The sequence below is a fragment of the Tetrao urogallus genome (assembly GCF_951394365.1).
Source record: "Tetrao urogallus genome assembly, chromosome: 14".
NCBI lineage: Eukaryota > Metazoa > Chordata > Aves > Galliformes > Phasianidae > Tetrao > Tetrao urogallus.
Genome location: NC_136827.1, coordinates 3,084,241 through 3,107,216, shown reverse-complemented (window position 1 = coordinate 3,107,216; position 22,976 = coordinate 3,084,241). Strand labels below are relative to the sequence as shown.

General features: G+C 45.4%; 1 protein-coding gene across 6 annotated transcripts in view; it reads left to right on the top strand.

Moving 5' to 3' along the window:
* The window catches only part of KCNIP1 (potassium voltage-gated channel interacting protein 1), a gene marked incomplete at both ends in the record, with an annotated part of 307,273 nt that overhangs the window by 281,840 nt on the left and 2,457 nt on the right, over nucleotides 1–22,976 (top strand). For 4 of the 6 annotated variants that reach the window (XM_079542608.1, XM_079542609.1, XM_079542606.1 and 1 more), the window contains 4 exons: nucleotides 14,747–14,871; nucleotides 20,665–20,734; nucleotides 21,271–21,341; nucleotides 22,800–22,907. In XM_079542608.1, coding sequence (XP_079398734.1) covers nucleotides 14,747–14,871; nucleotides 20,665–20,734; nucleotides 21,271–21,341; nucleotides 22,800–22,907 — 374 coding nt within the window. Of the gene's footprint in view, nucleotides 1–8,421; nucleotides 8,455–14,701; nucleotides 14,872–20,664; nucleotides 20,735–21,270; nucleotides 21,342–22,799; nucleotides 22,908–22,976 lie in introns of all 6 variants that reach the window. The other 2 variants (XM_079542607.1, XM_079542604.1) reach the window with 2 other exon arrangements.

Genomic DNA, 22,976 nt, shown 5'->3' with positions numbered 1-22,976 from the left:
TGGCAGCTGAGACCTGAATGCTGCACAGGAACAGACTGAAATGAAGAATCTGTGCAGGTTTTCTCTGCGTCTGAGGCTGTGGGGCAGGCTGGGCATGTCAGGTGGGCTGTGGGGCTGGGCTGCGTGCAGAGCCCCTCCTGCAGTGTGGGGATTTGCGCCTTCCCTGCAGTGATCCCTGTGTTGGATTAGTTCAGCCAATCAAATAAGTACTTTCTTAGTGAAGGGCATAAGTCTGTCTTGTATAATGTAACAGAATCTGAGGGTTGTAAATCTCTCTGAAAATTTGCTTTATTATGTAGCTGTTGCACTGGGAACTTTGAGTACTTCTGCAAGATACGACTTCTACCAAACCCTGAAGTTCGAAGTGCACACACAAGCTTAATACAGCCAGACACCTAAAATAAAATACATGTGGTAAGAGCTTGTAACTGCATTAAGTGAGATGGCAGCAGTGTCTGCTGCCTTGGGATAAGGAGGGAGCCCTGTTCTGAGCCATCTGTGCTGTGGGCAGGAGCATGGAGGTGGCAGCCCACTTCCTCTCTAAATACTTGTGTGTTTTTGTTATTGGTTTGTTTGTTTGTTTGTTTTTCCAGTCCTGCCAATGCATTGCAAATAGAAATAATTCAATTTCTAGATATAGCTAGGATTATTTTCCTGACTGAGGCTTGGTGAGCTGGGCTCTGTGTATTCCAAGCCCTGTGAGGTTGGCTTGGCCTGCTAGCTGCTCACCTGGCTGACACTCAGTAGTGCAACATCTGCCATTGGGAAGAAATCCCCATCAACCTTGCTGCTTGTTAGAGGTGCAGTGTTAGCATACGTGGGAAGCAAATGCTGTGTATGCATCCAAGAGGGAAAGATGAGATGAGAATTTGCCTTTATTTTCATACAAGAAATTAGCAGAAAGAACAGATGCTAGTTCGTGGATGTAAAAAAAATTATTCTTTTTCCTTTTGCCTCTGCTTCTTTGGTATTTTAAAGTGATGTTATGAGGCTCTTTAAACCAGTTTCATTACAGTTAATTCTCCCTCTCCTGAGGCAGCTGCAGCTTTACGTGACACATTTTTATTACACCCACAAGCTTTTCACTTGCTAATAAATAATGGTGGTAGATTTTTTTTAATGAAATAAATATGGTCTTTCACTGCAACAGAAAGGAAAAATAACTTTTTTCTCCATGTATTTCTAAATTATAAAAACAAGTGCTGTTTTCATTACTTAGTTCAGAAGGCATATGGCTAGGTGACAAGGATAAGGATCCTCGACTCGTACCATTAACAGTAACATAGAGCACTGTGATACGAAAGGTGCCTGAAGTCTCATTTGTTGGGAATCCTGTAAGTGGAATCCTAAAGCCATTTGTAATGCAGTCAGTTGTGCTGCCAGCTGAAGGTCTGGCTCCTGACACGATGCCGCACAGGCCGTGGTAGGGCTGAGATGCTGTATGCAGCCATGTGGGAGTGCTGCCTTCAGCTGGGAGCACGGCATGAGGCTGAGAGATGGAACCTGCTTGGGTTTAGAGGGTTGGTCCCTGGGACAGCTATTGTGATGGCTTGGCTTGCTTGGGAAGTTGAAACCTGCTGCGCTGCACTGGTTAGTCCAAGCAGTCCAAACTCTCATGCTGGTGCTGATCACTTTCTCACCAACAGGAGCCATCCCCCTCACGCCCGTGTTTGCCTCATTGTCTCCTTGCTTTCAAAAACCTACAAGAGAGCTATTCTCAGCTGGTGTGGTTTTAAATCTAGAATCATTGCGCTTAACTTGGATGATTTACAGCAGTACAGGGAGACATTTCTTTTGGCTGAAGAACATCCTTGAGAATTTCAGGGTAAGGCTGCTTTCCTTGAAGAAATGGAGTTGGAGCAGCTCATAATTGGGAAGGGATAGCTATTTAAACAGTCAATATAAATGGGACATAATTAACATTACCTTAATCCCTCTCCCATGGTTCTTAAATCCACACATGGGAAGCTCAAACTGAGGATGCATGTCCAAATGTATCTTGATTAAGTCCTAATTAACTACTTAAGTAGTTAATCCTCCTCTTAAAAGGAGGCTTCACAGTGCACAGAGGTAAAAACTTTCAATTGTCCATTTGATGGCTCTCTGATGGCAGTGCTCCTTGATCCTGCTGGGTGAGTGGTGCAATGGGGACAGTGGTTTGGGGTCACGGGGCGGCAGGTGTTCCCATAGCACTGTCCCCTGTCTGCTTTTATGCACCACTGACAGGAAGGACAGGACAGATGAGGGTGCCAACCCTGTGCCCAGCAGGGCAGCATGCTGTGTCCTCACAGTCAGGGCAGGAGGAAGGCAGCTGGCCATGGGGCAGGCCTGGCAGCGTGCAGCCTCCCCTTGTGCTGCTCTGTGCCTTCACAGCTCTAATTCTGCTTTCCCATTATTCTGGGATCAGGCCAAAGCTTTATTACATTTCTTGCAGATGATTAAAAGGGGAATTGAAATTGCAAGAGGAAATCTAAAGCATTCAGAATGGGGAAATTTTCCTTCTTTAATCTTGACTTGAAATACTGTAGTCAGAAGGAGTGAAGTGTTTCTGCCTACCTACAGCAAAAAGGAGGAACACAGCTGGATCAGCTGCCATCCACACTCAAATCTTGGTTCCCTCTTCCTTTTGCTGGTAGTCCTGTGGTACATGGATGTCAGTGCCCAGAGCAGAATGGGGAGAGCAGATGGGCTTTGTATTTGGGTGCTCCTGGGCTATGGTGGGATGAGCTTAATGCTAATGGCATGCCCATCAAAGCCTGTTCTTTATGTCTTGCCCTGTTGCAGTGCTCTGCTCACACAGAACGGATGAGAGCTGCTCAGCATTTACATCTCAGACAGAATACCCTCATTTAATCCTGATGATCTATGTTGTTGTTTTTTTAACTGTTCTTTGCAATGCTTTCCTATCTTTGTTTCTCACCCAGTTGTGGTTTAATGTGCGGCTCCATTAAAACAGGATGAAATAAATCAAATTATGGGATCTAATATATTAAAATGTTTTCACGGCTTCTCTGAAATCAAGTCACTGATAAAGTGTGTACTTGAGCACCATTTGCTCTAAGGGACTGGTTTCCAAATCCTGCTCATGCTGCTAGCTGTCTCCCATCCCTCACAGGCACGACAGCTCCCAGTCCTGGATGCACATCTGTGTTGCTAAACAAAAGTAATCAGAACCAGCATGAAAATTTAATAAGCTGCATTCTGGCATTGGTCATGTTCTCAAGCGTGTATTTGTTTTCTGGTTGCACAAGTCCTCAGGCAGTGTCAACCAGAATAGCACTGGTGTTTAGGGGCACTGCTGTGGAGCAGCAGGATGCAGTGCTGGTGGTGCTGTGAGTGCAGACTGGTGCTCTGAACTTGCCAGTATTCCTAGGGCGGTTGAGCAAAGGCACGATCCAGTCTGGGAAGCTGTAAACCTCATGGCCTTCTCTTTCCAGCTGGGAATGAATGTGCTTCAGAAGCAGTTTCTCAGACAAATAAGTGGAATTTTAGGTTTTTAACTTCAGCATGGTAAACATTAAATAATTGGGTACTTGAACTGCATGGTGACTTGTCAAGTGCACGGTTGTTCTGAGCAGGGTGTGTGCTGAGAGACTGTGTGGTGAGCCCTGCTGCCCTTCTGATCCTTCCTACAGCACAGTCCTCTGCTGTAGTGGCAAATTTGAAGGTTATTAGCACTGCTGGCTGAGCTGATGTCTGGGAGTGAGTAAGAGCAGCCCTTCTCCTGAGCCTTGCCTGCCTCGTCTGCTCAGGCTGTAGCCCTGAGCTGCCCACACAGCCAGGGGCTTGGCTCACACTATTGTATTCATCTTCCTCATCTTCCTCCTATCTGCTCAGCTCTCAAAGTCTGCAGCATCAAGGGTAGATGTTAAAAGAATCCCCTCTGAGGGGGAAAGCAGATTGGGGTTAAGACTGGAATTAAACCCTGCGTGCATGAATGCACAAATAAAACATTTCTGCTGTGGTAACCCAAGGACAGCACGTCCTTGGATTAGGCACTGAACTAATTACTGTTTGGTTGCTTGATTCTCCCACATTATATATTCATTGATTGCTGTTGATCCAAAAGCCTTTTTCTAAGTGAAAGCTGGTGCAAACCAGTGCTCATGGAAATCAGCACGGTAATAAATCAGGGACTGGGAGTGTCTGATTTGCTTTTCAATGAGGAAAAAAACATTGGCAGCAATATTTCTTCTCAGAGAGAATAAGTCCATTTGTAATGCATTGTCTTGACTCATCAGAGGCTTTTTGATGAATAACCTCTCACTAAAAACCAATTTTTTACATTCAGTTGCTTCAGTTATAATTCAGAACTCTTCTATGGCTACTTCATTTATTAAGTGCCCTCCAAAGAGCTTGCACTATTTCTCTAGAAAAGCACAGTGCTTTGGGTTAGCATTCTTGCTGCCTCCCCTCTCCTTGGCTGCCCTGGAGCCCAGCCATGCCCCAGTGCTGCTTGTTGCTCCACTCTCAGGCTGGGTTCTGCAATGGGCACCCAGTGAGGCAGCAGCTCAATGCAGCTGCTTGTTCCCTTGTTTCTGTCTCTGCCCCTTACCTGGACAGAACTGAGTAAGACCAGCACTACTACTAATGGCCCCCAGCAGCTGACTGCCTTTCCACATCCAGGAGTGATTGTGAGCATCCCAGAGCCACCTCAGTGCTGTTCTCAGCTGAGAACTGATGAGAACAAACACTGTGTGCTGAGCATTAATAGCCTTTAACCACCCAAAAAGCTGAATGTACATCATACTGATCTGTCTGTGCAGGTGTTCGAAGTTGAGTGAAAGAAGTGATGTAATACATTCAGCTTTGTGTATAGATAATAGGATAAAATGGAAAGTGCTGCTGGTTCCATGACTGCGGAATGCATGTATTGCAGGAAATGCACTGCTGAAGAAAGGTGAAAGTTGTTCACCTATATAAAGCTAGTGTGTACATACCTTCCTTTTTCTTTTCAGCTGGAAATTTCCAACTGGCATTTCTATGTCAGTAGAATGTCAGTGTGTCTATCTCTGTGTCAATACTGAACAGTGCACTGTGGTCCTTACAGAGCCTCTCACTTCACATGTGGGTGGTGCAAAACAAAACTCTGTGCAATAAATTGGTGGGTTGTGAAATTCAGGGATCTGGTTGAGGAGCAATGCAATACAAAATGCAATCTGCACAGCATCCCCTATTGCAGGTTTTCACTTGCCTCCTTAGCAGCAGACCTGACCCAAGTAGAGGACAGAAGCTTTTCCACTGTTTCTATGGTGTTTGTGAAACAAATGCATTTTTATTTCTTGATGTGGTTTTGTTTCATAATAAAAAGGATGCTGCTGTTAGGGCTGCTTTGTCTGAGTAAGCAGAGCTTATTGGAAAGTTGAGCTGTTTGAGCTGTTGAGCTTATTGGAAAGTGCAGTTAAAAAAAATAATTCAGTGTTAAATACAGAATATGAATAAAAAACTTAGTTTCTAACTTTAATATTCAGAAAGATAATTAATTTTCAGTTGAATCACTGGAACTTGGCTTTAGGAAATTTCTCATCCAGTGTACAGAAACCTATTGTTACACAGAGCTTTGCGCTATGAGAGAATTCTTTTCCCATCTGTGCAAAGAGAAGGCTTTGTTTATATCTGCAAGGTATTATTCAGTCTAAAGTCTTGATAAGGCATAAGACTTCCCAATATAGAGAAACAGATTATCTTTCCCTTTTTTTGCTGCACATTTATTGTATTCTTGCTGTTTTTTAATAATCTCTGATCCTTCTTTGTGTTTTCAAGTGCACTGTTTGCATTGGACCTTGCCATGCGCTCTTACTCACTGATTTCACCCTTAGTGAATCAGGGCACAGTTATCCTGCTTTGTGGAATGGCTCCATTCACGTTTCTGTTCCTCAGCTGGTGCTAACAGCAAATGTAGAACTGTGCTTATAAGACCTAAAGTGGGAAAGTTCTCCTTCCTGTCCTTGGGACACCCAGCAAACTGGGATTTCCCAAGCAGCGGGTGGCTTCATGGTGACTGATTCAACACCTCTTGCTTCTGTCAAGATTCAGGACCCCTTTAAGCAGCCTGTTCATTCTCTATTTATTGCAGGCCTATCTTGGTGGGCCAAGAAAGTCTTGTGATGAATGTGTGTGGTAGAGTACAGGATATTAAATCTGGCAAATTATTTTTATATACTTTTGGTAAAGCTGCTAATATGTACTGCTCTCATTAGTGTGTGCTGTGATCTGTGCCTGTTATGTAAGCCCACGGTTTGTTGCTGGCTCTTTGATCTTGAGTAGTCATGGAGTTTCAGTTCAAAAGGGGAAAGTGTAGAGGTATCTACAGTTGTTCCTCTCAGGCATTCAGCATTCATTTTCTGGGCAGAAAAAAATTGGATGAGGTTTAACAAAAGCAAGTGTAGAGTCTTGCATCTGGGGAGGAATAATTCCATGCACCAGTACAGGTTGGGGGATGAGCTGCTGGAGGGAAGCTCTGCGGAAAGGGACCTGGGTGTCCTGGTGGATGACAGGTTGGCCATGAGCCAGCAGTGTGCCCTTGTAGCCAAAAAGGCCAATGGCTTACTGGGGTGCATTAAAAAGAGCGTGGCCAGCAGGTCGAGGGAGGTGATCCTCCCCCTCTACTCTGCCCTGGTGAGGCCTCATCTGGAGCACTGCGTCCAGTTCTGGGCTCCCCAGTACAAAAAAGACAGGGATCTCTTGGAAAGAGTCCAGCGGAGGGCCACGAAGATGGTGAAGGGCCTGGAGCATCTCTCCTATGAGGAAAGGCTGAGTGAACTGGGTCTGTTCAGCCTTGAGAAGAGAAGACTGAGAGGGGACCTGATCCAGGTCTATAAATATCTAAGGTGTGGGGGGCAGAATGGCGAGGCCGGACTCTTTTCAGTGGTGAGTGGAGACAGGACAAGGGGAAATGGCCGGAAACTGGAGCATAGGAAGTTCCGCACAAACATGCGCAGGAACTTCTTTACAGTGAGGTGACGGAGCACTGGCACAGGCTGCCCAGGGAGGTGGTGGAGTCTCCTTCTCTGGAGATGTTCAAGACCTGCCTGGATGCCGACCTGTGCGACCTGCTGTAGGGAACCTGCTTTGGCAGGGGGGTTGGACTCGATGATCTCTGGAGGTCCTTTCCAACCCCTACAATTCTGTGATTCTGTGATTTCCGTTGTTGATCGTCTCACAGCGCTGTCTTCTGTATCAGCATTGTTCTTCCATTACAGCAGCCGACCAGAGCACCTGCTGGGATTTTCTTGTCTTGGTTTTTCTCCCGTTGTGTTGCTCCTTCAGGCTCAGAGCTGCAGGGAGCAAGGCTGGCAGCACTGCAGCCTGACCCAACCTGAGTGTCCATTTTGTCATTTCCATTGTGTCAGCAGTGCTGTTGGGAGGCCGTCCTGGAACTTGCTTCCCTCCAATACTAAATTACCTCTATTTTCACACCATTCAACACCCACTCATAAAGACTTCAAGTAATTCTGTTATGCCTCCATCAAGAGCAAGCAGTGCTGGTGTCATGTGCAGTGGCTGCAGCCCTGGTTCTCAAACAGATCCTGCAGCCCTCATGGTGCTGGGAGCATACTTGGGAAGGTGCAGGCAGCACGGTGATGTGGGCTACATGCAGACAGTTTCTGGTCCTAACAGTGGGTGCCAGGCTGACCAAGGGCAGGAGCTGCCCGGGATGGAGGCAGTCATATTCTGATCAGTACTCTTGCACCTTTTGAAGCTTGTTGCTGCTGCTGAAGGTTATTGCCGATCGTCTTCTACACCAAATTCTCCAGTAAAAAGAAGCTGATGCTACAAGAAAGTATATGCATATCTTTATAATAAATTTTCTTGCTTTTAACAAACTTTTGATAATGAAATTCTATCCCAGGGTGTGAGGATAGCACAGAATGACCATGTTACATGTGAAGTGACTGCAGAGAGCACCAGTTCCATGGATGTGCAGGCCACCAGAGAATTCTTCACCTTACTAACCATTTGTTTTATTTCTACAGCTGTCAAAGTTACCTCTGGAGAGGAAACAGAAGGCTGGGGAGGGGGGGGTGGGCTCCAATTGCTTGTTAGCAGATTGCATGCAAATTCCTCCTTATCCCTTCCCAGAGTGGCTAGGGTGGCTTTGGTGTTGCTGTCTTGCTGCATGCATGGTTGCTTGCATGAGTGTGTGACTGCTGCATGCATCACTGCACGTGCTGCCCTGAGTCTCAAGTCATGCAGGGACAGCGAGCTCTGACTTCCTTTCCTGCCCTGCGGGGTAAGGGAAAGAGGCAGTTCAGCAAAAAAGGAAATGTGGAAAACAAATCTGGAAAAACCCTACAGTCACTGGGAAAGGGGACCGCGGCACTTTCACAGAACCCCACCAATGTCACGTTAATATTGAGAAATGACAAAGTTGTGTATGGTTGTCACATTCTTTTTGTTCAATTTTTTTCTTTTTCCTAGACCCCGCCCGATGGTTTTACGTGTATCAGAGAGGTAAAATTTAAACCAGTTTGACTCTATTGGTCATGTAACTTCTGGAACAAAAGTTTTCTTAAGCCAGGAAACAGTTTCACCCTGAGGCAGAGTTTCTCCCTTTTGTTGCTGGCAGCAAACTACTGAAAGTGCTCAAAATCTGCCCAGTTCTCAGGCTGGGGCTGCAGGCCCTGGCTGCTGAGGACAGCCCCAGTCAGAGCATCCTGCATGTGGCACTTCAGCCCGTGGTACATCGAGTCGCCTTCTTACCAGTTCAGCTACTCTCCATGTTTTAAGATGGTACTCCAAAGCTTTAGGATTATATGAATGGGAATTTTCCAAAAAATCATGAAAATGGGGTGATTTTTGTCACCCTTCTAGTGAGGTTTATTTGCAGATCCACCTTAGAGCAGCATGGAGGAAATCACTTGTCCCATAAGCATGTTCTCCACATCATCCCCATGAAAAAGCAGCAAAGCGCTCAGGAAGCTCTCAGTGGATTTCCACCTACTTTGACTATTTGTTTCCCTCATAAATGCTGCTACGGAAAGGTGGGAATATTCAAGGAAAAGCAAGAATAGCAACCCATTTCAGGCTGCAATGGAAAGACACCCTGCTGTCTCCTACCCGGGAGATCAGAGCCTTCACTTCTAATGCAAAGTGAAGTTAGTACATGCCGGCAAAAATATCTAAAGCCATATTGGGCAGACTTCTAATTGCTCTATCTGATATTAGCTGTGCCAGAAAGACATTTTGGAGGGGCCTGTGGCCTCTGAGTCCTTCCCAGAGTTTCAACCCTGTTCTAGCTTCCCGTGTGCTCAGTGGAAGTGATCACAGCAGTAGAGGCAGAGGAAGTGATTAATACCTGATGTTCTGCATGGATCATTGCAAGGATTACCTGAGATAGACTGTAATTCCGCTTGGCTTTTTCAGTTCAGTTTTCGTCTTAATCTCAGGTTTTTGATCCCGTTTGGGTTTGAGACAGCTTTTTTCTCCACCTGGTGGTACTCAAGGTTCAGGTGGGCAGAACACTCCTGTCAGACCTGGGTGTGTTTGTATGAGTTTGGCATTGCTGCTTTACTGGGGAAAATGGAGCTGAAAGTCAGAGGGGTTTCAGGAAGGAAGTAGGTCTGGAGAGACCCAGAGACGTTCTGTTGATTTATCAGCTCGAGAGCCCCCTTGGCTTGGAGATTAATCTCCATACTAATAATACTTAGTGCTTACTAATAAAGAAGTTGAAGTTTAATTGAACATTGAAGGCTCATACTTAGTTCTGCCTCAGTGGAAATGCACAGGAATTTGTGACCACTGCAACTCTTGGAGCTGTGCTCATACCAGCCTTTGCCTCTCCAGAAGCAGCATTGGGGCCATCTGGGTTTTTACTGATGACCGTCTGCAGCCTCTCTTTGGGCTGTTGTTGGCCTGGGATGTCCTTGGGGCTGTGAGATGGCATCACTGCTGCTCTGAGGCTGGGCACTCGGAATGCTGGAGGAAAGGGGTTGGCTCCTGGTGCTTCCTAATTGAGTCCTGTCCAGCAACAGCAGCCCCAGGCTTTGGAGCAAGATGCAGAAAGGTCAGTGCTGGCAGGGAAAGGCTGGGCAGGTTCCTCAGTTCAGGCCCCTTGGCTGTTCACAGCCACAGATGAGGAAGCAGCTGCTAAATAACATACAGTTTTTTCTACTTTATAGTACACAACTACAGTTCAGCCTTGTCTGCAAGCAGTTCCATCTGTTCTGCTTATGCAAAAAGGGTTGTTGGAGCTGAAGAATATTGATGAGGTGTTTTTCTAAGGCCTGGCTGGAAGGTGCACTGCCAGCAGGGGAATTCAGCAGGGCTCATCCCCCTACATGCCCTGCTGCTGGGGCACGTTCCTGGCTGGGAACAGCCCACGTTGCAGAGCTGTCCTGCCATGTGTGTTACCCTGCTGGTGTGTTTCAAAGATAAACTGCCAGTGAAACAACTTTTTCCATACCATGGCAGATTAATGTGCTTGTGTCCAATGAAGTGGAAAGATCTGGAGAAGTGAAATACTGAAGCAGGTTGTTTCTTCAGATTGATTGGACTTTTTAAGATGGGGCTGAGTCCCTCTGCCTGGTGTTGTGATGTAGAGCAGCAGTCAGGTGGAGTTGAAAATCTCTTTTCATCAGTGGTGAAACGGTTTCGTCTGTAGACATGTGGCTGCTCAAGACAAGCTTCTACATGAGCGGGCTTACATCACTCTGATTCATCACTCAGAAATACAAATTGTGCTCAGCAAAGCTTACAGCAGTGGAAGACCGATTGCACACACTCTAGGTGTGGAAATCTTCAAATGAAGATAGCAAAAGGTAAAATTTGAGCAAGGTATGGAAGGATGCATAAGCTAAGCTTTATTAAGTAATTCCCAAAGTGTACTCAGTTAAAATGCTGATCTAATGAAAAATTGTTGTCTGCTCTCTGTAGGCAGAAGAAAAATGAAATGCAGTATCTTCCATTAGCAACAATCCATAAAATGTACATGGAAGTGCATGTGTCTTTGTGAAGTGACACTTAGGCACGAAGCATGCCTACCCTGCAGGCAAATACAGATGACTTTTTTGCAGGGAAAAAAAGTAAAGCAAACTGAAGTGATTATTATAACTTGGTCCTGCTTCGTGATAAGGTCACCCCGGATGCTTCTCCCAGCCAGAGGAATTCACATCCTGCTATCAGAGCAGCCATGAAAATACACCCAGAGGTTGAATTCTAAGCCTCAGTTCTATTTCCTCTTGTCTATCTCTAACCAAATTGTAGGCAAAACAATCTGGGCAAATGTGTGAGCAGTTCTGTACCTGCCAAGCAGTGCAGGAATTACTCCCGGGTTTCAGCAAGTTCTTAAGAGAAGCTCTGCAGAGATGCTGGAAGCAATGGCTTATCCAACCGCTGCTGCTGCTGCTCACACTGCAGAGGTGACTGTACACATTGCTTCTGTCACCTGCTCCCACTGCCTTACTTGCACTTGCAAGTTGAAGGAGAAGAATATTTAAACCAATGCCATGCTTGTTTTGTGCATTCTGATCTCCCAGGCTGTTAGTCAAGATTTGAGCAGGGCAAAAACAAGAAGGAGTGTGACACGATGTAAAATACTGATGTCATACTCTACTGATGAACACATGCAGGTTTAGTTTTATCACTGTTTTTGTACTCGCACTCGTCACTATAAAGTTAGTTTCAGTTGAAGTAAAAAATAAAAATGCAGTGCTTGTGAGTGTGAGGGCTTATATTTCACAGTGATACGCTGTGAGAGACTGAGCCAGTGCGATAATGAAAATGTAAGAAAGAAATACAGCTTATATGGTAAAAGACAACTGTAGGGGGGGAGGAAAAACTTCCTTTTTTGCCATTGAGGTGTGTTTAATTTATAGCCTGAGAGTAGAAGGAAGAGGTTTTGAAGAGCTGACTGAAGACAAAGCACTAAAAGGGAACAACAGCTCTATTGGGGTGGTCTCCACGTGCAGGTCTCCATGGCTCTGGGACAAGGCCCAAATAAAACCAAATATGGGGGTTAAACCCCTCAGACTGGCATCCCTCTTTGGTCTCATGGTTTATGTGAGATGACGTACCTTTTTCTCTTCACTGAGTTATGGGATATAAAAACTAGCTGGTTAGTATTTTACGCTTGCATCACTCACATCAGGGACAGCAGGGTAGCACAGCAGAAGGACTCTGGACCTCCGTGCATTTTGTGAAGGGTTTTAGGTGACCTTGAGTTAACAAAATGGTGTGCAATGTACGGGTTAGTGATCAGAGCCCATAACCTGGCTCCTTTTCTTACATGCTTTTCTTCTTTCCTTTTTTTCTATTGTTCATTCCCTTTCCCCCATTCTAAGCAATTTCTTTCCAGCCTTTCTCTCTTCAGCTTTTTCCACGTTGCTTCATCACCTGCCATCTCTTTCAAAGAAAATAGCCTTCTTCACCTTATTTCTCATTATCTGTTTCTACTTTTCTCCAGCAGGCATCCTTTTCCATCTCCTTTCTTCTAACAGCAGTTAGCATTCCTCACGTTTTCCTATTCCCTTGGTGTGCCAAAGCTGCCTCCTTCAGGTCTCTCCGTGCCACTTGCCATTTCACAGTCATTTCTTCTGTGCTGGGAATGGCTGTAATATCCTCATCCTATTCCATGCTCTTACCAAGTCTCTTACCTTTATTCCCTTTCAGTTTCCCTATGACGTCTGCTAATACATATTTCCTGCACATACAAGTGTGTGCATATATGAATTTGTACAGATATGAAAAAAATAAGAGACATGTCAAAAGAGAAGATATATATGTACGCATGGAGCAAGATGAAACTCAGGGCAGCCTGGTCTAGTATCAGATCTGGAGGTTGGTGGCCCTGCCTGTGGCAGCAGGGTTGGAACTTTGGTGATCGGTCCCTTCCAAGCCATTCTGTAATTCTATGAGATTACTTGAAGTCGGTCTCTATAAATCCCATTAGGTATTTTTTAGACTCTGCGTTGTCCTGACTTGAACCTGTAGATTTTCACAGGAAGTTTTGAAACCACAATGAACAACTTAAACCCACTTGTGTTGAACGTGCTGGTAACTGCAGCTTGCTTAACACTGCTATACAGTTGTGTGCTTAACACCCACAAGGTCAGCCTTCACTGTTTGATGCATACATTGGCACTTCTTGTGATCTGGAAGAGCATGAGATTGCCTTCTTCCCACCCCAGCCTCCCTTTCTGTCAGTAAGGGAGAATTCTGTTCTCTGGTGTATCTTAAACATAACGTATGCAAAGAGTCCTTGGTGTTGTCTTTGTTCAGCTATTGCATTTCCACTCTGGCTTTTGAGAGCTGTCTAGTCACTAACTTTTATCACTTCTCAGCTTTGGTGTTGACTTTCTTGTTGCTTACTGATGGGGGAAGGTCTTTAACTATTGATAGCACTGATATAAACTATTGCAACAGTGCCCAAATTCCATTGCCCACCTGTTTAAATTTCATATATTTCATTTGTAATTAGGCTGCTTTGTGTTGTCTGACCTCTTTGACTAGAATTAAGTTACTACTGCAGGTAGGAGTGCATACTGAAAGGGGAAGATGAAGTGATGTTGTAAAAGAGGAGGGGCACTTCTGTATCAAACCTTGTCTATCAGTAAGAATTACAAAGGTAATCTCATAACCTTGCACATTTTTTCAAGGCACCAATTTAGCTGTTTCGATAATACTGTGCATTGCGCACGCAGTCCGTGGTAATGGAGCAGTTGATGATCATTTTACTGAAGATGGTTTGGGGGGAATTGCTAGCTTTTATGCCAAGCCATCTTTGGGTATAAATGGGATATTATAGAGTATAGCCATGCAAAAAAAGGACTTGGGATACGGTGATGCCGGTGATGGCAGCTGGATGTGGTACTCAAGGTCAGTGGATGGTGCTCTGAGCACCTGCTCTAGTGTAGGTGTCCTTGTTCATTGCAGGGAGTTGGACTGGATCTCTTTTATGGGTCCCTCCTAACTCAAACTATTCTATGAGTTATGTCAGCTGAAAGCTGCCACGGATTTTTAAATTTAAATAATGTCAAATTGACACTTACTAAGCACTGGAATATTTTTTGGCGTTACCTGCGCTGTTGGGGAAGCAGGCTTGACAGGTAGAAAGATAAGTCAGAGAAGAGGTGAGGTTAAGAGAATCCAGCATGAGACGCGTCTCAAATATTTTTCCTTCTCGTGGGAGAGCAATCTCCTGAATAAAATACACAACTATTTTTTCACTGCTTATCAGTTTCCAGAAAGCCCGTGCAGATGCAGGTTGGATTCATTCAGATTCAGTAACTCTGGGCATAATTTGAATTTCCCTTGGGCTGAAAGCGACCTTTGGTGTCTGGGCAGTGAGCCCCTCACTCAGCATACAGAAGAGTTTCCCTCACTGTTTACCCTCAGTGTAATGTCGTTGTCTAATATGCCTAAGCATGACTGCTCTCTTACTTGTATTTGCTCAGCTTTCTGTCAGGTCAGTACTTTGAAAGGCCTGCTCTCAACGCCATTTCAGTATTTAGATAAGAGTATCTGGCGTTGCCTTTTAGAGCAATGTGTCTGCTGCCTATCCTGTTCTCCCCATCAGTTTTGGCTTTGTGAATGGGGTGCTAATTGGCCCCAGTAAGAAGTATGAGCTATTGCTTTACTCACCTGGCTTTTATTGTGCTTTTGAAAAGTTGAAAACAGTGATACAGACCAGTTCTGTTGATGGCTTCTTTTTTTCTCTATTGCTTTTGAAATCCAATCTGTCTTACCCATTGCATTAAGGGAGCAAAGCTAACAACCAAAATGAATATCTTCCTGTCTTCTCTTTTAGATAAAATCGAAGATGAATTAGAAATGACTACGGTGTGCCACAGACCCGAAGGCCTGGAACAGCTTGAAGCGCAAACCAATTTCACTAAAAGAGAGCTTCAAGTGCTTTACAGAGGATTTAAAAATGTAAGAACAGCACTGCAGTGAACTGAATCCAGTATGTGTGTCTCCACCAGCCCCAACTGCTCAGCTGTGTTTTGTATCATTCTCCTGCTACCTACCAGCAGTTCTGCACTGCATCTCCTCTACCACAGCAAAACGAGCTCACAATCTACCTTTCCATCTAATATTGATGCCCCCATAATCTGCTTAAAATGGGGATTGCATGAGCACATCACACTCGTTACATTTACTCCCTAAATGTCACTAAAAGTGCTGCAAATTCCTCAGCTGTGCCTATACTTCAAGATAATCCACAAATGTTTTCATGTTTATTTAATTCTTGCTTGCTCGATTCATGCTGCAGTTGAGCTGTATTGTTTGTTTGGGATGCCTGGGGTTTTTGGTTTTTTTCCCCCTTTCCCTATCTTGAATAATTCTTGCTATTTGAGTAGGATGTTATTAGAGCACGTTAGGACTACAAAGTCCAGGGTAAGCAGGGAACAAAGCAGGAGCCCAAGAGACCTCAGAAGGTAACGGGCATCAGGGTGAGGGGTAGGAGACCACAGTTTAGGTGAAAGGGAATGTGTCAGCTGTCACAGCTGCATGCACACAGCAGCAGCATGCTGGTCTTCATGAACCTCAGCCAAGGCCAATTCTCCCTGGTAGGGTTGGTCTCCACAGGGCTGTGAGCCTCACCATGTAGGTCCCCTGCTGCTGCCTCACAGGGACTCGTAATAAACAGAAATGGGATTTTGAGGCTATGTGGAACAGATGTGTTATGGACCTTGAGTGCTGAAGAGTCATTACGTGACTGCCTGAGGGTCTGGGTTTAGTCAGAAGGGTGTTTTGTGTCAGGTAATGCTTTGATGGTGATTAATGAGTTGTTATTGCACTAGCTTGATAGATGCCATGTGGTTTTTAAGTTGCTCTGTTGGACAGTTGCAGTATTTCAGCCACTGTCATAGCAAAACGCTGTAACTTCTTGTAAAGTCAAGTCCGTTGGTTGAAGACTTGCCATAAAAAAATTAAGCCACCTTAAATGCAAGTCTTGTTGAGGGAAACCTGCTGGATGTTGTGAAGGTCCTCTCTTATTTTTGACATACTTCAAATTTGGTTGCATCCTATCTCCTGCACGTACCTGACTTCTCCAGATCAGCTGCCTGTACCTTTGTTTATTGCATGCATTGTGCTTGTGCAGCCTTTGCTGGACTTAGGGAGGACCTCAGTCTGACCACTGAAGATGGACCTTATGAGACCTCATCGTGCTTTGGCTGGTCAGGTACAAAACATACAGCTTTGAAGACAAAGCTCAATAGGTTAATATATGGTATAATGCGATATAACCCCCTACAATGGGGAACAGAACTCAGTGCATTCCTAACTGCTGTGTTTTCATATCTTGCTGACATACCTTTCTTGCTGTGTATGGGAGCCCAGTGCAGGGCACCATGCTGAGAGGGAGAGGTTGAGTCAGCAGCCCTGATGCAAACCAGAGGCACGTGAGCCTTGCAGTTCTCAGCAGACCTGGGGTTTATCCTTCCCCCCTCCCCCTGCCCCCCAGTTTTGCTGTCATTTTGCAGTACAGAGGCATTACCTCTGAGGGAAAGAATAATGATAAAAGTGCATTTAACTTGTGTGTTCGACCCTTTTGTAAGACCACACTGATGGTCTTGGTGTTAATTGGCAGTGCTGGCACGATCCTGGCTTTGTCAAGTCATTAGGAAAGCAGCGTGTTTCCTCCAGCTGCTGTGTACGCAATGTGCATGAAGCTTTAATAATTTAAAGTTTAAACTGAAAGGGCAGCTTTAGCATTTCTAGCCTATAAATCATGGTTTCAATAGAATGAGTAATTAGGCACAGTAGGCAGGCTATCTCAGCTGTTACCATATTTCCCGTTGTACCGAACCGTGTGCTTCTCGGGATGATGTTACAGTGCCATCTGGAGATTCAAAGGCCCTGTGGGAAAACAGTCATTTTTCTCTCCAGCTCGTGCTGCTTGCTCTCACTGATTGCACAGGTCGTGTTTAATCACAAGGCAACAGCTGGGTTACCACAGGGCCAGCTGCAGGCACTTGGAATAGCACAGGAGGAATGAGGTCCTTCCCAGTCCTGCTGTTTTCATACTTGGTTGGGTGGTCGTGTTCACAGACATGCAGCCAAAGGCAGCTCAGCGCAGCCTGGTATTGCTTCCAGGCAAGTGCCCTGTCTGACCAGGGTCCTAATTCTCCCATACTTTTCTTTCTTAGTGTTCCTTTGTCTCTGAAGTCTTTCCCTACACACTTGGGCAGGGGACAGCACATGCAGTGAGGGGCACTGGGAGGTGCATCTCTGCTCTCCCTGAGCCCTGTGAAAAACTGAGGGGGTTCTGGGCCAACAGGACTGGCAGAAGGGATTGATCAGGTGACAGCAAAAGCTGCCAGCTGCTTGAGCAAAAGCAAGTTCTGTGAAAGTACGGGATTCTGGGGGGAGAAAAGATATGTGCAGCTCCAAGGTTCTAGAGGAAATCAAGTGATTCTAATCCTTCAGACTTGCTGATAGGCTTTCGTGTCTTCAGTTATGTTTCTGCAGCCAGTAAAGCTGCTAACTGAATAGTTATGTCTGTTCTTTTTCTTCTTTTATTTCTGTCCTTACAAATAAATGCTGGCTACTCACAGTGCTCTAAGACAACAAATCCTGAGACAGAAAATGATGCATTCTGATATGCACCATGCACCCAGGGCTGACCCACAAGGGTCTCTGGGCTGAAAGCTGCCCTGGGAAGGTGGTGGGGAAGGAAGGAAGGGCAGAATTTTGTTGAGGAGGGTGGGCAACAGCCAGGAATGCAGCTGGGATGGGCCGTGAGCTCAGGCTCCTCCTGGTGTGTGACTGCTCAGATCTGTCGTTTCCACACTGGACTGGTGGAGGCTTCCACCAAACTGCAACTCAGCCACTCCAGCAAAGCACAGCACAGCAGCCAGACTGGCTGCATGACATGAGATGCTTGGGCTGAGGGCTTTGGCTGTAGCTCTGGAAAAAGCAAGGTAACTGAAGCAGCAGGAAGTAGAGTCTGGTGGGTCTTACCTTGGTTCAGCTTAACAAAATAAAACATGGTTGTTTATACATACATAGGAAGAGAGAATTGTTTGAGCTAGAAAGCAGTGTTGGCATGGGGTGCAATTAGAGGTTTCTCTTCCCCAGGTGAGTGATGTTTGGGGAACCATTAATGAATGGGTGGGAATGAGAAATTATTTGTAAGATTCAAATTGATAAATTGTTGATGTTTAAGGGATCACCAACAACGGAGCTTTTGGCTCAGTAATTCAGTATGTCCCTTTTGGACTTTCTCATTACTTGTATTCTTTGGATTGAGTGCATGAATTTAAGAGGATTGGGATCTTCATGGGATTTTCTGCTTTCTTCAGGAGGTTCTGCCCTATTAGGGAACAGCTGCTAGCTGCGAGGGACAGTGCAAAGACTCAGTGAGAGAACAGCAACCCCAAATAACTCAGGAACTGTTGGGAACACTCTGGCTTTGCTATAGCGTGACTATTTTAGCAAATATGCAGTATGTGAATGAGTCTTCTGTGAGACGGGATGACTGAAATAAGTCTGGGTTTGAAGACCAAAGCAAGCAGTGTGAACAAGATAAGGAAGTTCTGGTATTTTCATAATGCCATAAATATACTGCTGGATCTGAGAGAACACAAGAAAGGCAGCAAAGTAATTCCTGATTCTAGCAGAAGAAAGAACCCCAAGTGCAATTTTTCTTTGATTTTTTTATTTCAAAGTGTGGTTTTCAGCTCCCTCGTGGTTTAAGGAGAAGTCAGAGGAGCTCGATCCATACACGTGACAGCTGCTGTCAATGCCAGTGCTTGGTAACTAAATTTTGGGAACAATACCAACCAAGTGTTCACTTCTCATGTTAGACACTTTGAAAGAATTCATAGGTTTAAAAAAAAAATGAGGTGTTTACCTGAAATTTAACCCACTGCTGTCAAAGGAAGGCCTTGCGTGTATTAGAGTGGAAGATGCTTTTTCATGCTGCTATGAAATTTCTCTTGCATGAGGAAGCCTGTGCTGCCTTCAGTGGAATTTCAGCTGGCACAGAGCTTACCTGCTCCTTTTCACAAGAGAGATTTCTTTGAGTCAGCTGCCTTAAGATGTGCTGTAGCACTAATGAGGCCTCTTGAGCTTTATTCGACTCTTACAAAACAAAATGGTGATCAATTAAGTGTAAATGAATTGTACTAGCATATGTGTCTGCAAGCAGCCCTGTTATGTAGAGCTAAGCAGGGCGATCAGTGTCAGCACTGTGCTCCTGGAGGTTTGATGCAAACTTCCATTTGGCTTCCAGATAGAACATCAGAAGCAAGCAGGGTTGTGTGGAAACTCAAAATGTAATCAGGCCCAATGGCCAGACCTGCTGTGGGAGACCTCACCTCTTTGAGAGCAGTGCAGCTCCTCTCACTGTGCCTGCCCAGTGCTGATGCACTGAGGCTGGGGGCACAGGAACACGAATGGTGGCTGGGGCTGCTGGGATGGCCTGGGGCAAGGGAAAGGTATGGAGAATATAATGCGTAGTCCCTGTATTTATAAACTGTCTTAAAGCATTGCAGTGGCCAGGAAGAAGGCATCTACTGGACTGAAGGAAGGAACTCAGACCTAATTGCATTAATTCCAGTAGCAAAGAGTACGGACTGTGTGTGATTAGGGGGGTGCCTCTGGTGTTGCCCCAGGTGCCCCTCCTTGCTCTCCTGTGACTCACACAGGATGGAGCGATTTCTTTATTCTGCCTTCCCGTGGTTGGGGAATGCAATGTCAGCAGCAGGCGACGCTGCAGATCAGACGCTTTTTCTGTTTATAAGCTTTTCTTGATGGCAGAATTTCTCGTCAGGGTCCTTTTGTTCTTAAAAGACAACCTAAACAACTCATCAGTAAGTCAGTTGCTGGCTTGAATCTTCCTCTGACTTTGTGTCACCGATTCAAAGGGATTTTCTCAGGCTTCCTAAGTTTGCTCATCCCAAATTCAACGACCTGTAAGCAGCGGTGAGGAATGGATTTTGTCAGCCGTGCTGGTTAGGTAAAAATATAACCGTGGTTGAACTCAAGTGTGCTCTGTCACAGGATGGATGAGTCTTTAAACAAAGTCATGCAAACAGAGCCTTTAACCAAGATGAGGCTTTGGAGTTCTGAGTCTGTAAATAAGAACAGGAGAGGTTATTTTGTGCGTATGCAGAGGGATGGGCAGTGGCTCAGGGTGGCTGACAGAGATAAAGCTGCATCCTGCTGCTGACTTCCCTTGGTTTGTGAGAGCTGGAGTTAGGTTGTTTAGATTTGGCGTTTGCTTTATAATAAAGCCTCTGGATTGAGGCACATAACAAAGCTAAACCTGGTCCTGAATTTTACTTGGGCTGTCCTGAAGGGCTCTTCTGGTTTCAAGCCTCATACCAATGCTGCTGTTTGAGAATTTGCTGGTACGTACCGTTAGCCTCCATGGAGCTGGTGTGAGGGGCAGGACAGGGAAGCGTTTGCTGGCAGTGATTTGTAATGTATTAGAGGAGGCCTTCGTGTGACAGAAGGCACGAGCTGGCTGTCCAGTCATCTGTTAAAACAGGAATTAAACACTTCTGTGAACCAAGTCTGTGACATGCTTAAGATGGAATTGCAGCCTGAATTACTTTAATTTCTTCAACTGCACAGCCCATACATCCAGAATGCTATGGGAACAGGGATGCGATTTGTATAATTGCTCTCTTTGGGCTTGTACAGTTTTGCAGATGAACCTTAACAGAGCTGGGGTGTGTGTTTTGATTTGGTTTTGTTTCTTTTTTCCGACAGGAATGTCCTAGCGGCGTGGTTAATGAAGAGACGTTCAAACAGATCTATGCACAGTTTTTTCCTCATGGAGGTAAGCAGGATGCTTTGTCAGGTTTGTTGAAGGGTGACTTAATGCAGGATGTCATCTGGCTGCAGTGCTCTTGGACGCTCTGTGCTAGGAAAGTGAGGTAAGGGCTGCAGGGTCTTACACAAAAACACGACCAAGGTAAGAACACTGATGCAGGCCCTTTGAAAAGCTATTTAACGAGAATAAAGGCAAACCCACATTAAAGATTGCCAGTAGTTGTCAGCCACAGAGAAGTGTGCTGCTATGAGATGGAGTTGTTGCACTTGCTGCTGGAGCTAGTACTGCACTGGCCCCAGAGATACGCTTGTGTGCTGCTTTTTGCTCTCATTCTTACAAGCACAGCCCCACAATCCAGATCATGCCCTGTGCAGTACAAGCATTCAGTGGGGTTGGGTTGTGGTTACTACAAGTCCATGTTAATATTTACTAGCTCACAGAGTGGCAGTGCTTTAAGGATGGCTTTATACTGAAAGAGTTTGCTGAGAGCCAGTGGTATGTCAGGAGCTGTTGTACCAATTGGTGCCTTTTGTGTTTTCCAGATGCTAGCATGTATGCACATTATCTCTTTAACGCGTTTGACACTGCACAGAATGGCTCAGTGAAGTTTGAGGTAACTGCTTTGCATCCTGTTTTAATGCCCTATTTCTCAGTTCTGTGTGTTTCAGCTTCCCATCCATTTTTCATCGTAAACTATGGGATTTGCTGGGCTATGGGCTGGAGGGCTACAACCAGATGAAACGTCAAAATCTCATTCTGTTTAATGTAGGCTTCTTGTGCAGATGGATTGGCTTTCTTCCCGCTGGAGAAACAAACAGATCGTGTTAGTCAGCAGCATAGGAGTGTTAGTGCCACAGGGAGAAAGTGCAGATGGTTTGTGTAGCAAAAGCACAGGGCAGTGACAGTCCCATGGAGCAGAGACCATGGGTTGTCAAAGAAAGGCCAGAGAAGCTCACGCTTCCTGCAGTTCGCATGCGTTGCAGGGTTTCATGTGTACGTTCCTGGAATGTATGCATTTTCAAAGCTGATTTGAGATGTTCAACAAGGATCTCACATAGTCAGTTCCTGAGGAATACCAAATCCACCCCGTAGCTGCAGCCTGCGTCTGCAAACAGAAAGTGGTGGAAACACTCGGCAGCCCCGCTTTATGCCATCAAAGTGGCCAAATCCCCATTAGTTCCAGGTGTGACAGAGAAATTATTTATCAGCTGTGGGAAGGTTGCCATATGGAAGTGCATCTCTGTAGCGATGGCTGCAGTGGGAGTTCTGCCTGTATCAGCCCTTCTGGAGAGCATTAAGAGACTTCCAGAATCCTAAACGGACTGACCCACAGCAAAATGCTTAGACAAGTATATTTGAAAAACGCTGAGCTTTCCTTCCGGGCAAATCCGTCTCTTTGGTGGTTATCACATGTAAGCATTTTGTCCCCTTTTTTGTATCGTTCAGCAAGCTTTAATTTCTCTTGAGTGTGTGTAAAAAGGAACAAAGGTCTTTAGGAAGCAGTGCTCTGCCCCGTGCAGAGCCATTGGAGATGATACAGGGAGGATTAAGTGTGTTAAATGAGACACCAGGTAGAGTATAGCTGCTTTAGCTCGAAGCTCTGTACTGACAAATGCAGCAGTGCTGCTGAGCCACTGCACAGCGCAAACAATAAATCAAAGTTATTGCAAGCAATAACTCCACTCCAAACCAAAAATGCAAACAAAATACCGTGTCCCAGATTGAGTTAGTAGAGGTGGGAACCACACTTGGCTAAACATGTTGTATTTTGCCAGGGGACAAAACCTGAGCTTCCCTGCGTGGCAGAGAGGTCTGGAGTCTTGCCGGCCCTCTCAGGGTGGGCACAGGGAGGATGCACAGTTGAGTACTTGAGGACTCTCGGGGTTTTCCCAGTTCCCTCTTACACGTTTATTAGCGCTGCTCAGGCCATCTTAGCGGGCGCTGTGTCCGTGGAGCTCAGTCACAGGATACATTCATCCTAAGTGGGTAACTTCTCTGGGGGGTGCAATGAGGAGCGTGACTTGGAAAGGGATGTTGCACAGATTCTCATTTCTCTCTCTGCCTCAAACAGGATTTTGTGATGGCGTTGTCAATTCTGTTGCGGGGAACAGTTCATGAGAAGCTCAGATGGACATTTAACCTTTATGACATAAATAAGGATGGCTATATAAACAAGGAGGTAGGGCTGTTTTTGACAAATGTAGTTGATTTCTATGAGAGCTGACTTGTTTCTGTTGCGTAGCACAAT